At 42.0% G+C, this 15,892-nt stretch overlaps 2 protein-coding genes across 2 annotated transcripts; both read right to left on the bottom strand.

Moving 5' to 3' along the window:
• Window positions 1-768: 768 nt before the first annotated feature.
• grk7b (G protein-coupled receptor kinase 7b) lies at window positions 769-5,208 on the bottom strand. Its single transcript, XM_034604825.1, has 4 exons — window positions 4,612-5,208; window positions 3,713-4,150; window positions 1,947-2,218; window positions 769-1,096 (listed from the first exon to the last, which is right to left on the bottom strand). Exons 1-4 carry the CDS (start codon window positions 5,206-5,208, stop codon window positions 769-771), a joined length of 1,635 nt encoding a protein of 544 aa, XP_034460716.1.
• Window positions 5,209-7,005: 1,797 nt separating this feature from the next.
• On the bottom strand, window positions 7,006-9,245 carry rnf7 (ring finger protein 7). Its single transcript, XM_034604902.1, has 3 exons — window positions 8,971-9,245; window positions 8,799-8,846; window positions 7,006-7,463 (listed from the first exon to the last, which is right to left on the bottom strand). Exons 1-3 carry the CDS (start codon window positions 9,137-9,139, stop codon window positions 7,345-7,347), a joined length of 336 nt encoding a protein of 111 aa, XP_034460793.1. The 5' UTR covers window positions 9,140-9,245; the 3' UTR covers window positions 7,006-7,344.
• Between the last annotated feature and the right edge of the window lie 6,647 nt (window positions 9,246-15,892).

Below are 15,892 nucleotides of genomic sequence, written 5' to 3'. Positions count from 1 at the left end.
AATTTGTCTCACAGCATCCCCTTGTTAAAGCTAAACGAGTCATCCGGTGCTTGTAAATAACTGAGCACAGCACATGGCCAGGACAATGGTGGATGATGAGGAGCACTGCGGGACACTGAACGCACTCCATGGGAGTGTGGCGGCACTTAGTGGTGAACGTGTGCTACTGAAAAGACTTCACGGTCTTCAGCACTGAGGTCGCGTGACACTGTCCAGTCGTCTGAGCCAGAGGCATTCCCGGCATTTCTGTGACTCTGTGACACCTTCAGTCTTTCTAACAAATGTGGCACATTACCACACATACTGATCACAATCTTGCTGCTAATCAGCGACGCACGGCCATTATTGGGTCTGTTTACAAACACATGTAAAGACTTGGGCCTGCCAACATGGCTGAGTGATGCAATGGAAACTATGAATGCACCGGGGTCTGCTGTCTCACCAGGAATAGAGGGCAACGTATAAACCGGCGGTTCCAGCACAATGTCAGCGTGAGTTTCCATCCAGGCACAAGACTGACAACAATTTCTTTAAGACTGAGACAGCGTTCGTCCCATCAGGTTTGGCTGTGGCAGGATAATAAATATGATTTCATTTGTGTGAGTAAACTTAAGGATGATTCATCTTCAGTGCAAAAGCTGTTTATATATTTTTTAAAAAGGCCTTATGTTCCTAATGCATAATGCAGTTCAATATCCAGGCACTTCACTTCAAGTATTCAAAAGCACTGTTGTTTGGTCCATCACCACATGTCAGGTGATGAGACGTCTAACATATGACGCACATCCTGGACGTCCACATGCCCCCACAGTTGTGTCCATTCGGCCCGAGGTCGTTCAGCTGCTCGAACACTCCGCTTTCAATCATCTCCTTCTGCCACTGGATGGAGACTGCACCTGTGCTGAACGCCATGAAAAATGTCTCGTCCTTGGCGTCAAAGGCGACGTCCTGGACCTCGGAGGTGTCCAGGAACTTGTCTGTGTCCCTGGTGTAGACCACGTTGGACTTTGGCACCCAGGGGGGGTCCACCAGCCCCGCCTCCAAGCGGTGGAAATTGATGTTCTGGAAAAACACATGGTTTCGTGGGTCGCTATTACTAGAAAGACAGAATAGAGAACATGTGTTTAATGACTGAGATTGAAAGTTTTGATATAAAGGTGAAAAAATTTAACTGGGCAATAATATGAAAATTAAATTCACTCACTGTTTAGATGTCTTTAAAGATTAATGATAAAACAATTAGTTTTATAGCAGTGAATAGAATAGAATAGAAAAACGCAGCTTATAAAAGACATGTGTCGGTACCACCCATGTTACTGTTTGTGATTGATCAAGACAGCTTCACTGACAACTCAAGGACAACTTCTCAACTATTTAGATAGTGGTGCACAGTGTGACATTGAACTAAATTGCACAACCTGTGTTGGTGCACAGTGTGACGGATGGATGGATGGATTCAATTCAGCGACCCTTTAAGCTGGCGGGAATATAGCTCTTCATCAGCTGATCAACCTTTTTGGCTTAAAACCAACAAATTCAGCCACCTCAACTCAGATTGTTACATTTTAATAATGTTGAGAGGACTTAAGAAATGAAACTTGAGGGTAATTCACAACAGAAAATAGAGGAGTCAGAGGTGTTAAATAAATAAAATGAGAAAAGGCCAGTAGAAGATATTTTTGTGGAGCAGAACTCTTCTTTTTTTTAATCTCTCCTGTTCCTTTAATCCTTTGTGACCCCTTCGAGGTGTCCTGACCTCCAGGTTTCACTTGTCTGGACTTTAACTTAGCTTTATGACCCTGGGCCTGTTTCTCTACAAGTATCTTATATAGGATAAGCACATGTTTTCACAGGTGCAAAGGAAGTTATACATGTACATTTTCTTGATGTAAGATCGGAAGAACCACAGGTGACAGACTTTATCTCTCAGAGAAGCTTTTACTCACCGACACCCGAGACGAAGCTCTACCTTCCTCTTGAGGAAGTGGCTGATGATATCTTTGGTGGCGGCATCAAAACGTTTGTGTTCAAACTTGCAGTCGTCCTCCAGAGTGCGACGAGTCACCTCGGTGTTCTGCACCTTCTCTCTGAAGTCTCTAAAAGGCAAACGGGCAGCCACCATCTCATAGATGCTGCAGCCCAGAGCCCACCAGTCCACAGATGTCCCGTAATACTCCTGCTTCAGCACCTCAGGAGCCATGTAGCCAGTCGTACCAGCCTGACAACAGATGAGAGAAAGAGCAAAGCAATGATATATGTAAGCCTTGTCCATACCTCTGAGGTATAACTTTAACAATCATATTCACATCTGAGGTTACAAGGTCAAAGGTATACATCCTTTCACATTTATCATGCTGTGTACAAAAATGATGAGGGATGGATGGGGAGTGGCAAAAGTTATGTATTTCTGCTGAAGTGAGTTGGGAAGTGTGGTGAGTATTCCTTCAAATAAAAATATATGATACCATCAACAGTAATATATAATTTCACTGCAGTGGCGCCATCTCCTGATGGCTATTGCACAGACTCTGGCTCCAAAATGCGCAAGATGGCAGCATTTGAATCTGGAGTGTTTAATCTTCATATTGGACAGAGGGAGGACATGGAGACATGTCGTCCATCTTTATTTACAGTCTATGGTCCGGACCCTGACAAGAGATCTCAAACAAGCAGCATAGAAAAGCAGTAAAAACCATTTCTACAGAGACTTTCATCTACTCTTTTCTTTTTGAATTACTTAATCGTTATCTCTATTTAGATCTAAAGGAACATAATTAACTAAATTAAGGATATAAGGAAGAAAATAACTCTTTGTTTGAAGAGGTTACAGCCACTATGCAACTGGTTATAAGGGGCCTCAAGTGGACATTGCTTTATTTTGGGTCACAACCCAGAGAATTTGAGAACCACTGTTACTAAGTAGTTCAGACACTGAAAAACAAAGATTCAAAACAAAGCACACTGTATATATGTATTGATATGGGATCGTAGAAATCACCGTGATATAATGTCAGAGGTGGACAGACATGTCTGAGACCTGACAGAATAATTTACTTTTAGAATTTCATCTCAGCATCTCAGTTATCTAGTAGACTATCCTGACCAGCCTCAACTCCATGAAGATCAAAATTGACTAATGAATAATGGAGACACAGACACAAGGCATCTGACCAATTAGACCTTATAGTTCACTCTGTAGTGAGTGAAGCCCCATTGTGAATCCCCTGACTCATCTCTTTGGTCTCGTGTAAGCTATATCTGGTACTAGTAAAGCAAAGTTCAGACTAGCTAACGCTAAGAGGTTCTGGTCAGTCTTCCATGCATTTCTCCGCCAGTGCAGCCTCCAACTGGGGTCAACGTCAGGCACCTTTTAATGAGATTAATTGGGTCAGACAGGGTTATTCTCTCTTGTCTGTCAGAGCAGGACTGAGGGCTATCATATCTATTCCTGCTAAGCTACTTACAGGGGTGGGCTGAAAAGTATACTAGTCAGCGATTATTGTTCATGTGAGCAATGCAGTATATTACAGAGCCAATTTTCACTCCCAAGGCTCTCACTCGAACATTTGCGATCACACATACACAAATACACATACACATCTCTGCAGTTCAGAGCATGTCTGACAGCAGCTTATAAGTTATAACCAAGCTATTTTTTAAATGTGAACAGTAGGTTTAGTAGGTTAATCTAGGGCCAGGTCACTACACCGACCTTCTGGCAGATCATTTTGCCTTTGGGCAGCTCCACGGCCAATCCGAGGTCCGACAGCCGACACTGTCCTTTACCATCCAGCAGCACATTCTCAGGCTTCATGTCCCGGTACAGAATGTCCATGGAGTGCAGGTGAAGGATCCCTATGGTTATCTGGGCCACGTAGTAAACAACTCGCTCCATGCGGATGCCCCGCTCCCCGAGCTCGTAGATGTGAAACCTGAGGTCCCCTCCGTTCATGAGGTCCATGACCAGGCACAGGTGGGTCCTGTTGGCATAAGCGTAAGCCAGGTTGACGATGAAGAGGCTATTGACCTTCTCCAGGATCTGCTTCTCCACGAGAGCAAGCCCATTTCCGCCTTTCTTCTTCAGATGCCTCTTGTCCAGCTTCTTGCAGGCGTACATTTGTCCTGTGAGCTTCACCTGCACTGCACACACCTGTCACACAGACACAGAAACGTGACTTTAGATGTTATGACAGGGATCCTCTTTCAGTGAGTTTAAAAGGGAGACTATGAAGTGAAATAGTGTAACATGGCCAATCACGGCCACAGTAAACACGTGACATTTAGTAAAACTTAATATAGCAGTAGTACAAGTCAATGCAGTGACGTTAACATCTGTATAGAAATATAAAGCTATGGTTTGCTAATATGAGCCTTCATAAGCTACTGCTTCAAATGAGGCTGTAGCAGCCAAATTCAGAATGTATTGAATTGATTGAATTAAATTGATCACAGCCTTTAATTGCTCAGGGATGCAACGATTAAAGTTTGGCTTTTCTTGTTACCCCTTGCACCCTATGGATGGAGATACTGGGATCCAAATTTTTACTTTTATTTGTCACCTTGTCTGCAGATTTACATTTTCATCCAGATGCCCAAACGCCTGCTACCTACCTCACCAAAGCCACCTTTCCCCAAAGTCCTAAATTCATAGAAGTTTTTGTCACTGATCTTCTGCTTTTCGTACTCCTTCCACTGCAAGAACTTATAAAAGAAGGGGCTGTTCAGGTATTCACAGAAAGGTTGTCCCTTCAGGAAGTCCCTTGTGGCTTCTTTCAACTGGTCCGTCATCGTCTCATCGAAATTCTCGCATGACAATTCCTTGCATGTCTTTGCATTCTCTCCCGTGAGAAAGGAGATAAAATGCCTGGACTCAGGTTGACAGAACTTGGCGAGGATGCTCCGTTTGGCCTTCTCTTTGGTTTCATCTTCCGCAAAGCTCCAGATGCTCAGCTCCTCCAGGAACTTAGCCGCGACCTCATACTGTGGGTTAGAGGTCTGGAGAAACTGTTGGAAGAGCATCCTCCCAATAGGCTGCTGCTCACACAGGGACTCATACCTACTATCTGCAGCCGCACGGAGAGCGAAGGACTTTGGTCTTGGCAGTGTGAGGCTGAGCATGTGCTTCCTCAGCTCACTGCGGTCGATGTGCTGAGCCTTCAGGTAGGCCGTGTTGGCCACCAGGTTGTTAAGGCTCACCAGGTCATCCATGCTCGACGTATCGCGAAGCATATTTGCAGATGCAGCTGGCAACTCCAACGCTACAGTTGACTTATCCACAGGGTCCATGTTCATCTGAGAGCCTGGAGCACCTGCATCATCCTCTACCTCTTGAACCACGCCTCTCAGAGCATTAAAAGTCCCAATGTTCTCAGGGATTTGTTGGTAGCTTAGTGTCTTTGCGTGCTCATTTGTAGACGGCACTTAGAGAAAGCGACTTGTGCGGTTTGAACTTAAGAGGCTTTGGGCTGGTCTATTTTTAGGAGATGCAAATTGCCTGGGTGCATCAACTGTGGTGCGAGCATGACTTGGTAAGGTGGCAAATCCTGATCTTAACTTACAATTAAGATAGATTGTTATGAATATAAAAAAGCAGCCAAGATAGCATGTACAGTATACAATGTACACCTACACCTCATGACTTTAGCAGGACGAAGAATTCAAACTTAAGCCCTAATTGGTTTAAGAAGCCTTAAAATTATTTTCATGAGAGATAACTGACCGAGCAGCCAGAAGTGAGAGGCCAGCGCCCTAACACTCTAGTCTGTTAGCTGCTCAGAACAACTTGTCTCAAAGTACATACTTGTCCTTTGAAACAGCAGCTGACAAAGTATTTCACCCCGAGGTCCATTTAGATGCTGTTCTGGAGCTTTCATCTGCACGTGAAAATCAGGAGCTGAGGACTTTACCCAGGTGTCAGGGCACAGAAATGTTTAAATTATGAAGATCACATGGTATAACCTGACAGCTCCAGACCAGCTACTAAGTGTTGCTCAAGGTGAGATGTTATCTTATTTCTAATAATGTTGTTCTTAAGACTAACGTAAAAGCTGTGCTTTAGGGGAAAAAAGAAATGTTAAAGAAAATATGTGAAAAAGTCAAACACATGCTACGAGTGCAAAGGAATCATTGACGACCAGTCAAGGACACACAGATCTACAGGAGTCAGGGAACAGACTTCACCGATTTAACTAACAGCCTAACGAAATAAGCTTTTCCTCAATTCTTCTGCAGTCTCACAGTGATTCTACAGTCCAAGTAGTGCACTTCATGTGCCAAAGTAGCCCAGTTAGGGTGGCAACAGTGCATATTATTGATAGAAAGATATAACGATGGTGTTTCTGGGGTAAAACTGGCCAAGTAACAGATAAAACCCTTTCTTGATGACAATTTCACATTTCGTTTTCATTTCTTGTTTACGTTCTTGTTTAAAAAGTGGATAAATATTGCTTTGCCTGTACAACTTGGTTCTTGGCACTCACAAAGTACTGGTGAACTGACAACCAATTCATATTTTGGATACATTAAGAGTACAGTCACTTACCAGTTTTAATATTGTGGCTGGTAGGTGTGTAAAAATTTGTTTCCCACAAAACCCTCTTCATTGCAAAAAAGAATCAGATTTTTGTAGTCTCAATCAACTTACTGAAATCATAGTACAGTATACGATTAAAGTATAAGTACACAAAAAAGTCAACACAAGCAGGTGTCCAAGAAAAGTGTTGACATTATACTTAAAATCTGAACGGTTTGTTAAAAAGAATCAGTTAAAATGAGTCTTGGCGAGTATTAAATGTCAGATTTCGGTCCTTTCAAGGTTATTAACTTTTGGGGTTGCAGACAGATTTCTGTCTGAGGCAAAAAAATATATTTCCATTCCTTAACCAGACAAATCTTGGCAGGTGAATGTGTTGCACTTTCCTGAATATAATCTAAAACATGTGTTGTAGAATAGTACCTTCTTCCATAATTTCACTATAGGAAAATACTAAATGAAAACTACATATGTTTACAGCTATTCACAATTCTTTATTTCTAAAAGGACAGTCACATAAGATGATAAGATAAGTGGCGATCACATCACAGACAATAATATAACGTGACCAAACACTGCGACAACTTTCATCCGTATCTTCATGACTCTTGATCCCTCCAGCCACATTGATAACAAGTCTGTGCTGCTATATCCATCGCCCTCCTTCAACACCAGGACGACAGGAACATGCAAGTAGGAGGGACAGATGACGATGTCTGTGGCTCTACACAGGACACTGCAGTGATCCATGTCAAGTCTGTCACCACGCTCGGGTGCGTGCAGGTGAGAGTCAGACCACCTGGTCGTGGAGCTTATTTGCCGATTCTCTGAACCACCCAGTCCTGCTGGCAGAGGGGACAGCGATTGTTCTGCTTCACCCACAGGGACATGCAGCAGTTATGGAAGGAGTGGTTGCACTCTCCCCACACAACTGAAAGACAGAGGAGTGGAAACATAGGGAGTGAGGCAATCAAACAGTACAAGGGTTACACAGACCATAGTAGTATAACCATATTTACTTTAACGGTAAATAAACAGATTCACTTTTGCTTTAACCTTTTCCAAAAAGCACATCACTTGGCATCTACAATGTGTTTCAGTCCAGTCAAACAGGACACTGGGACAGTGAGGTCTTTTTTATTAATTTTTTTAAGCCACCATATTATTATTATTATTATATTAAACTACTTCTAACCCATACTCAGTGAAGCATTAGTGTGCTGACTGAATTTCTGTTTAAATAGTCATTAAACAGTTACAGTAGGAATAGCACAATATGAACAAGTGTAAAGGTGTATATGGAAAGTTGACTATTGAAAATATTTTACTCATTTATAAAGAAGGTTATGTTTCCATCCCTGTCTGTTGGTTGGTTTACTTGTTGGTTTGTGTGTTTGTCAGCAGGATTACACAAAAACTACTGAACAGATTTCCACAGAACTTGGAAGGATGAGACACGAGCCAAGAATCTACTATTAATAGTATGTTCTGGAGAGTTTCCGAGCAATATTATTTTAAGTTGCCCCATTGGGCAAAACAAGCATGCATTGGAAGTTAAATGGGTTGTTACAGATATCTTTTATAGATACCCTTTTATCAAATGTCATGGTGATCGTAAACTGCAAGTAATAATACATAATGAATATATGAACAGGCTAGAGATAGAAGTATGTGGAGAAAGAAGTATTTAGATCACAGTGAAAGTAGGAATACCCCTGTCTATTCAGTTACAAGTAAAAGTCCTGCTTCCAAAAAATATTTTTAAGTTAAAGTAGAAGTATCACAACATACTTTCAGGTGGAACAACATGGTATCGTATAGATTATATATCAAAGTCCTCTCTTAACTTATGATAAAAAATCATGACTTCTTTGTTGACCATCACTTCTATTAATAATCTAACTCTGCAAGGATTCTGGTAACAAGGTAAATGTGGAGTAAATCGTACGATTATCCCCCTGAACTGTTGTGGAACTTAAGTATTAGGAAGCTGATACTCAAGGTACTCGAGTACAACTACAAGCACCTATGGTTTCGTCAATTACAGTAGCTGAGTAAATCTACTTAGTTCCTCTTATACCTGGTGTTGTTCGATAAGGATACAAACATAATGACAGCTGTAATCAAAGCATCTTCACGGTGCTGTCATCCTCTAGTTTCAAATACAGCAGCTGGAATAGCAGCCATTAGCTTGGTGAATCACTGACAGCTCCGTCAGAGCAGCTAACGTTAGCCGGGCGATGCTACAGTGCTAACGCGGTCTTACCGACACAGTCCTCCTGTTTGTTCTCCGCCTGACACCGGAGACAAGCGTCTGCAAAGGAGATACAAAAACACGCGAGTCAGCGTCAGGGAGCTGCAGTTTCACTCATTCGTATGTCTGCGCTAGCTTAGCATTAGCCTGTATCCAAGCTAGCCGCGGACCGGCTGACACTCACCCATCACCTGGACCCGACAGATGGCACAGGTGTCGCATTCCACATCCCAGCTCCACATGGCCACCGCGTTCCACTTCTTCAGGGAGAACATCTTGTCCCCGCCCGACTTGGAGCCCGAGGAGGTGTTGTGTGAGGAGAGGACCAGACCCGGCTCCTCACCGTCATCCATCTCTGCTGCTCACTTCAGTGCGCAAGGTAACGTTAGCCCGTTCAGCTAAGCTAAGCTAAGCTACACAAGATGGACGCAGCGGCTCGGTGATGCTAGTGCTAATCATGTGGCGCTAATGCTAGCTGGCCTTGTCTCCATAGCAACAGGAGAGGGCGCTGTTTGATTGGTTCATACAAAATAAACCACTGAGCACTTTATTAGGAACACCACACTAACACTGCTGTTACTTTATTTGCTCTCACAACAGCTTCAGGCCTTTGTAGCAGGAATTTAATAAAATGTTGGAATTTTCCTTTAACTTTCTGCTCCATGTTGACACATTAATTCTGCAGATTATATTGAGCCCTGGGGCGAAATTGGGTTCATGTTATAGTTGCGCCAGCCTTGGGTAAAAATATATACACACCAACACAATAACAATGCAATACAAAACAAAGGCAAGTGTATAACGTAAAAAAATTGTAAAAATATTCACATAATAATACAATATATATAAGAAGCTGCACAAGATGTGTAATAATATAGTATTTACAAACTTGTATTACAAATATATGATTCCCTTGAAGTATCACATTTCCAAGGCAAAACATGTGTTTTTATGAGGTCACAGTGATCTTGACCTTTGACCACAAAAATTTGAATGAGGTCATCCTTGAGTCCAAGTGAATTTGTGTCCAAATTTGAAGAATTCCCTCAAGCTGATCTTAAGATATCACATTCAACAAAAACAGAAACATACTTTGTGACGTAAGATGTCTCCTCAGCTGAGCCTCTCCTGCATGACGACCTGCATCTGTCCTGAAGCTGACCCTAAGCTCCACCAGTAATTTCCCCATAGCGGTCAATATAATATGTCACCATGACATAAACACACAACCTTCATCGCCACTTCTGGGCATATATAGTAACTTTTATGCCTGTATATTTGTGTTCGAGCTCATATTCTGTGTGAAATCTGTTTGCTGAGCTGACAGGTCCTACTCCCAGCTTCTACTCCCAGTTTATACTCCCAGTGTTAACACAGTGTGACTTTATTAACTCTACAGACAGCCCTCTCTTGAAAGTTACTCAACATAAGCACACACATGCACATGCCAAGCACATGTAATCCACACACACACACACACACACACACACACACACACACACACACACACACACAGACACACACATCAACAATGCACGAGGGTTGTTGCTTTAATAGATTAAAATTTAAAGATTTAAAGATAGTATCTTTAAAGAATGGGCGGACACACACACAAACACACACTTGTAATATAACATATATACCTCTTTCCTGAATTTGTCTGCTTTAAAAAAACAAAACAATAAAAATACTGTTGATAAGCAGCATTGGTAATAGTAATAATAACTTTACTTGTATAGCACTTATTTAAATGAGGTTACAAAGTGCTTCACACAAAAGTCCAGGGCAAAATGAAGAATCGATTGTAAAAAAGATATTCCGTTCAATCCAACTCAAGAGCCAAATCAGAACATAATAAGGTCAAGACCTTCAGTTTATAGAGAAAACCCAACAGTTCCCACAATGAGCAAGCAAGCGAGCTGTATTGATATTTTTACGGAAGTAAAAAAATCTGGAGTCGAGAAGCCATTGTAGCATCATTATCTACCATTATGATAACGTTATTAAAAGATGAGACACTTCTATATCTCTTTCTTTCCCCCTTCGACTTTTCTGTTTTGGTTGTACATCATAATCCCTCACACAACCCACAAAGTTCAGGGGGTGCAGTATATTTATTTTTGTAAAAGACAGTGTTTGTTGTTAATGTTGTTACTGTAATTGTGCTTAATGAAATTACATTAGTGGCATTCTTGTGATGCCCTCCCCGACATTCTGCACCAGAGGCAACCGTCTATGTCTCCGAGCCGGCACCAAAACATTTCCCACTCCATTACACCCCCACCACAACAATGGACTTGATTATTCTGTGTTGGTTTTGGTCTTGTTGTGGGTTTTTGTGTCTCCCCCCCCCCTTTCTGTTCTTTCTCCTGCAGGCCATGTGTGTGGCAGGGGGCGTGGCTGGCTTCTCCTGCAGCACACAAGGCCCACCTGCTTCCACGCAGCTCATCAACCTGCCCATAAAAGCCTGGTCTGCTCTGCCAGATGATTCAGTCTCGGTAGTCGGTAGTCGCTGTGAGTGCTTGGTCTCTGTGAATCTTCGGTGTTCCTGTGTGTGTGGTCGGCCTTGCTGCCCGCCCACATTGTGTCTTCAGTGCAGAGTTTTTCTTCCATGTGCTCAACACTCTTGCCGTCCCTGGGCCTCTACCGGCCAGCCTGCTCTCGGCCTCCGCTGCCTGCTCTTCGTTGCTTTTGTTTAGCAATAAACTCTTAATTCTTTTCTACTTACCTGTATCAGTCTCTGCTTTGGGGTCCGAACAAAATCAAAACCTAACAGGACTGTTGATTCAAGGCAGTTCAATGGCTCCATGGATTCACAGCAAATTCGGACCCTGAGTCTGTGTCTACTGCAGCCTCAGATTTCAGTTTTTGGCCCGACAGGGGTGGAACCCGACGTGGTCTCTGCTGTTATCTGAGTTACTGTACCATACTGTTTTTCTCCCATGATCTCTTAGCAACAAGGTTGTAAGTTTCCATCCACAGAACCACTGGATGCTTTTTTGTTTTTGTTTTCCACACCTTTCTAGAGTTTCAGAAATACTTGAACCAATAATCATAAAGTCACTGATGTACTTTATGTTTTTTAAATGATTTAATTATTGAATGCATGTTTTTTATTGGCACAACTGTCCAGTAGCTTCCTCCCTACAAGTGTATACACAGACATTTTGTGTTTCAAAGCAAACGTATCAAATACTCACTCTTACATTTTAGTATGTTGTCAGTGACATTATTCCACAACTGGTGATTAGTGTAAATCAAAAACTGTATAACCTTTAGCGTGTACTTAATACAAAGGTCAACATAAAAACAATGTGTTTTCAGTTACAGGACTTCTGATCTAAACTGATGTAAAACCCTAAAGCACCATGGGGTCATCTCTGCTTTACATCACTTCTGCTCTTGAGATGATTTGAGTTTAACAGACAACACAGTCACATCTGTATTCCTTTCTTGTTCTTTTTTTGTTTGTGTGCGTCTTCCTTCATTCTTTACCATCAGTGATGCACAGATATCTGTTGAAGGTCATGTACTGCATAAAGACACAGGAGACAGTTTGAATTACCTTTTTAATAAGATCATATGTGTTCTCCACCCCACATTACTTAACATGCACATTTAATCTGATATGATGCTACACAGATAAGATAAATCCTCTGTGTGTGATTATGAATTAAGAGCTAGTCTGGAGAGGCATGTGTGTTATAGCTTTCACATCAATCTTCAAATGTTATAAAACAACTGGTCATGAACATAAGATATATAGACATTTAATTTGTCTGTGTGCGTCCCACCTAAAGTGTCTGCAGGTTATTATGAAGGTCAGAGATTGCAAAAAAAAACTGTTCAAGGTTTCTGAGTTCCTTAAGGAAGATTTGCATGTGTTACAATTAATCATATAAAAGTTGTGATCTCAATTCACACCTATGCTATCTCATTTTTAATTCAGAATAATTGTGCTGCAACAAGCGCTCCTACTTTTTCCCACAACCAATGCCAAAGTGATGCAGAGTAACAGAACACAGGCAGTGAAACAAAGAGAGTGAGAGGAAAGTGGAGAAAAGTTTGTGTTAAGGATAGATACAAAATAATAAATTCAAATAAATCCAGAATAAACCCCCTCTGATCACGTGTTCCATTTCCCAATTTATGTTCAGTCTTTGGTGTGTTTATGTGCCTTTAAGTCGGAATGTGGAAAAAACATGGAAGCTGTACACAAAGTTTGTTGTATTTAGAGAGTTTAAACAGCATCTAAGAAAAAGCAGCAGGTGTGAGAGGTATATAGATAACTTAAAATGTCAATCACAGAAATGTCTATATTGGCTAAAAAGTGGTGTTCGGCACTTGTGAGGGATGAACATACAGTTTACAAGAGGCAAAAGTAAAATTTGACAAATTAATTGACATATTTAATGATTTTCCAGCTTGGCCTGATGTTCAGATGAAAGAGGTACCATTCCATTAAACCATATGAGTGAGAGAGATATCTGCATGTCTGGAACAATGTTAAATATACCAAACACCCTATAGGGCTGATCTCAACCCATCAGTCTGCACCATGAAATTGATTTATTGCACAATACATCTCCTCATCAAAAATGAGTTTCCCTGTAACCAGCTCCTCTGAAAGCCTTCCTTGAGATGTTTAGGGGGAGCTCTAATAATTGTTCACTGTTGTTTCACAGATTATATTTTATTTTATGCACATTAAAGGGGACATAGCATGCCCATTTTACCACAAGTTGATATGGTTCCTTGGGGTCTTAATGAAATGTCTGTAACATACTTTGGTCAAAATACCACAAGGATCATATAAAACAGCTCCTTTTTACCCTGTATAAAACAGCCCTCCACAGAGTGACCTGTTTTGAGTGCCTGTTCCTTTAAATGCTAGAGCCAGCTCCCCCCTCCCCCCTCTCCCCCCATGATTTTAAACGATATAAATTACATATTTTATATGATATAAATTATCAAATATGCATCCCATACTTTGTATTCCCCTTGTTGTCCTGGAGTTTTAATTTTCCCAATCACATAATTAAATGTCCCCCTCTGCCCATCCACTACAAGCACACAAGCAGACAGACAGAGAGAGAAAGAGAGGTGGTGGGGGGGCTATGAAGACCATCATTTACCCCCGAACCCCGACATTCAACGGGTACAACAACAAGCGGAGAAAGCAGAATCGCGGGCTGACCTTATATATACAGTCTATGGGGCTGACCAGCGGAGAAATGCTCGTCCCGTGTGAACAGCCAGGCGGCTGCGCGCTGGAGAACGGCGCTGCGCTGCCTCGCAGCGGCGCTTCCGCGTCCGGTGTACCCTGGCGTAACTACTGTAACCCGGCGTAACTACTGTAACCCGGCGTACAGTAGAGCTGAACACTGCGGAAGTCTTCCACACAGCTGGCAGTGTGGAAGACCGCTGCGAGGCAGCGCAGCGCCGTTCTCAAGCGCGCAGCCGCCTGGCTGTTCACACGGGACGAGCATTTCTCCGCTGGTCAGCCCCATAGACTGTATATATAAGGTCAGCCCGCGATTCTGCTTTCTCCGCTTGTTGTTGTACCCGTTGAATGTCGGGGTTCGGGGGTTACAGTAGCGCTGAACACTGCGGAAGTCCTCCACACTGCTGGCTGTGTGGCGCTGACACAAATTCCAGCTCACGCACGGGAGAGCGAGCGGTCGCTCCCGAGCAGCTGCTGCAGCCTCCCAGTCCCAACGATCCAGACAAATGCCACATGTGAGTGAATCGCAGGCTGACCAGCGGAGAAATGCTCGTCCCGTGTGAACAGCCCGGCTGCATGCTTGGGAACGGCGCTGCGCTGCCTCGCAGCCTCCGGTGTAAACCCGGAAGTAACGAGTGTGGGGGGACGGGGGGGGTGGGCCAAGACCATGTAGGGAGACTTCCAGTTCCTTGTTACGACACAATACCCAGGAAGCGCAATCGAGTCGCTCAAGCATGACGTTTCTGACTTAGAGGAACTATAACAAAACGCGCGAGTGTTTTTTCCCCAGAGTTTTTGGGTTGGTAGACATGCCAGATACCCACATTAACCTGTAGAAGCACTAACAAAGTGGAATTTGCATGCTATGTCCCCTTTAAGGTTCCTTAAAAATATTCACACATTGCATTCCATTTTCCGAACATCTGTCTCCACTAAGTTTAGTATCTATTCTCGGTGTGTATTCCTGATGTGGTCATCGCCCTCACCTGCATTTGTATGCATGTGCATGCATGTTAAATATTGGACTGGTGCGCACTGGAAAGTAGGGCTCCCATGAAAGCCACTGTGTAATTCGAACCCTGACTGGGGCCAACTAGTTATCATTATCTGTTTTGGTGATGTGTCTTTCTAATGTGTAACTGCATATTTTTTCATAGAGAGAGTCAAACTTAATTATGTATTTTATCACAAATTTCTGTCTGTATATACAGCATTCATAATCATCTGTATACTGTTTACATAGTATCCTGGACTGCCCAAAACTGTCTAGTCATCTTGTTTTATTACATAATAATTATATCTTTATATATATATATATATATATATATATATATATATAGCAATTTTGAGAACAAAGTTACAAAGTGCTTCACAAATGAAAGTCACACAAGTAAAGTTCCATTAAAATAACATTAAAACAAGGTAACACATCATTAACAAGTTATAAAGAATAAATAAAAGAACAAAAAGAGAAGAATTGTTTCGACAGTGGTCTGTAGGCAGGCCCGCTTTTCAATATTTTGAATAGGATTTTAATTAGACCTTTTTAGAAAACACTGTCACTAATTGCATTGTAGAATATTAAATATAACTAGATCATATTGTCCTATGTCTTTTTTTTTCATTCTCTTGATTTGACTGTTATGACTGACTGGTGAAATGGGTATAAAAATTACACTAGCATCTAAATGTGTCTATTAGTGTCTTTTGACTTTATTAAAACTGTTTTCACTTTAAAGTTTTGGCAAAAGCATTGAATGTGTCTCGATATTTACTTCTCCTTTTTCTTCGTTCGGTTTAATGGTGGGTGGTCTAAAGCATATATAAATTATTTTGTCCAGTCCTGTCTCCCTCAGAAAATGGAGCATACTCCCTATTCCCA

Source organism: Hippoglossus hippoglossus, chromosome 13, assembly GCF_009819705.1.
Source record: "Hippoglossus hippoglossus isolate fHipHip1 chromosome 13, fHipHip1.pri, whole genome shotgun sequence".
NCBI lineage: Eukaryota > Metazoa > Chordata > Actinopteri > Pleuronectiformes > Pleuronectidae > Hippoglossus > Hippoglossus hippoglossus.
The sequence above is the reverse complement of the archived record's forward strand: the minus strand, read 5'-3'. Positions and strand labels throughout refer to the sequence as shown.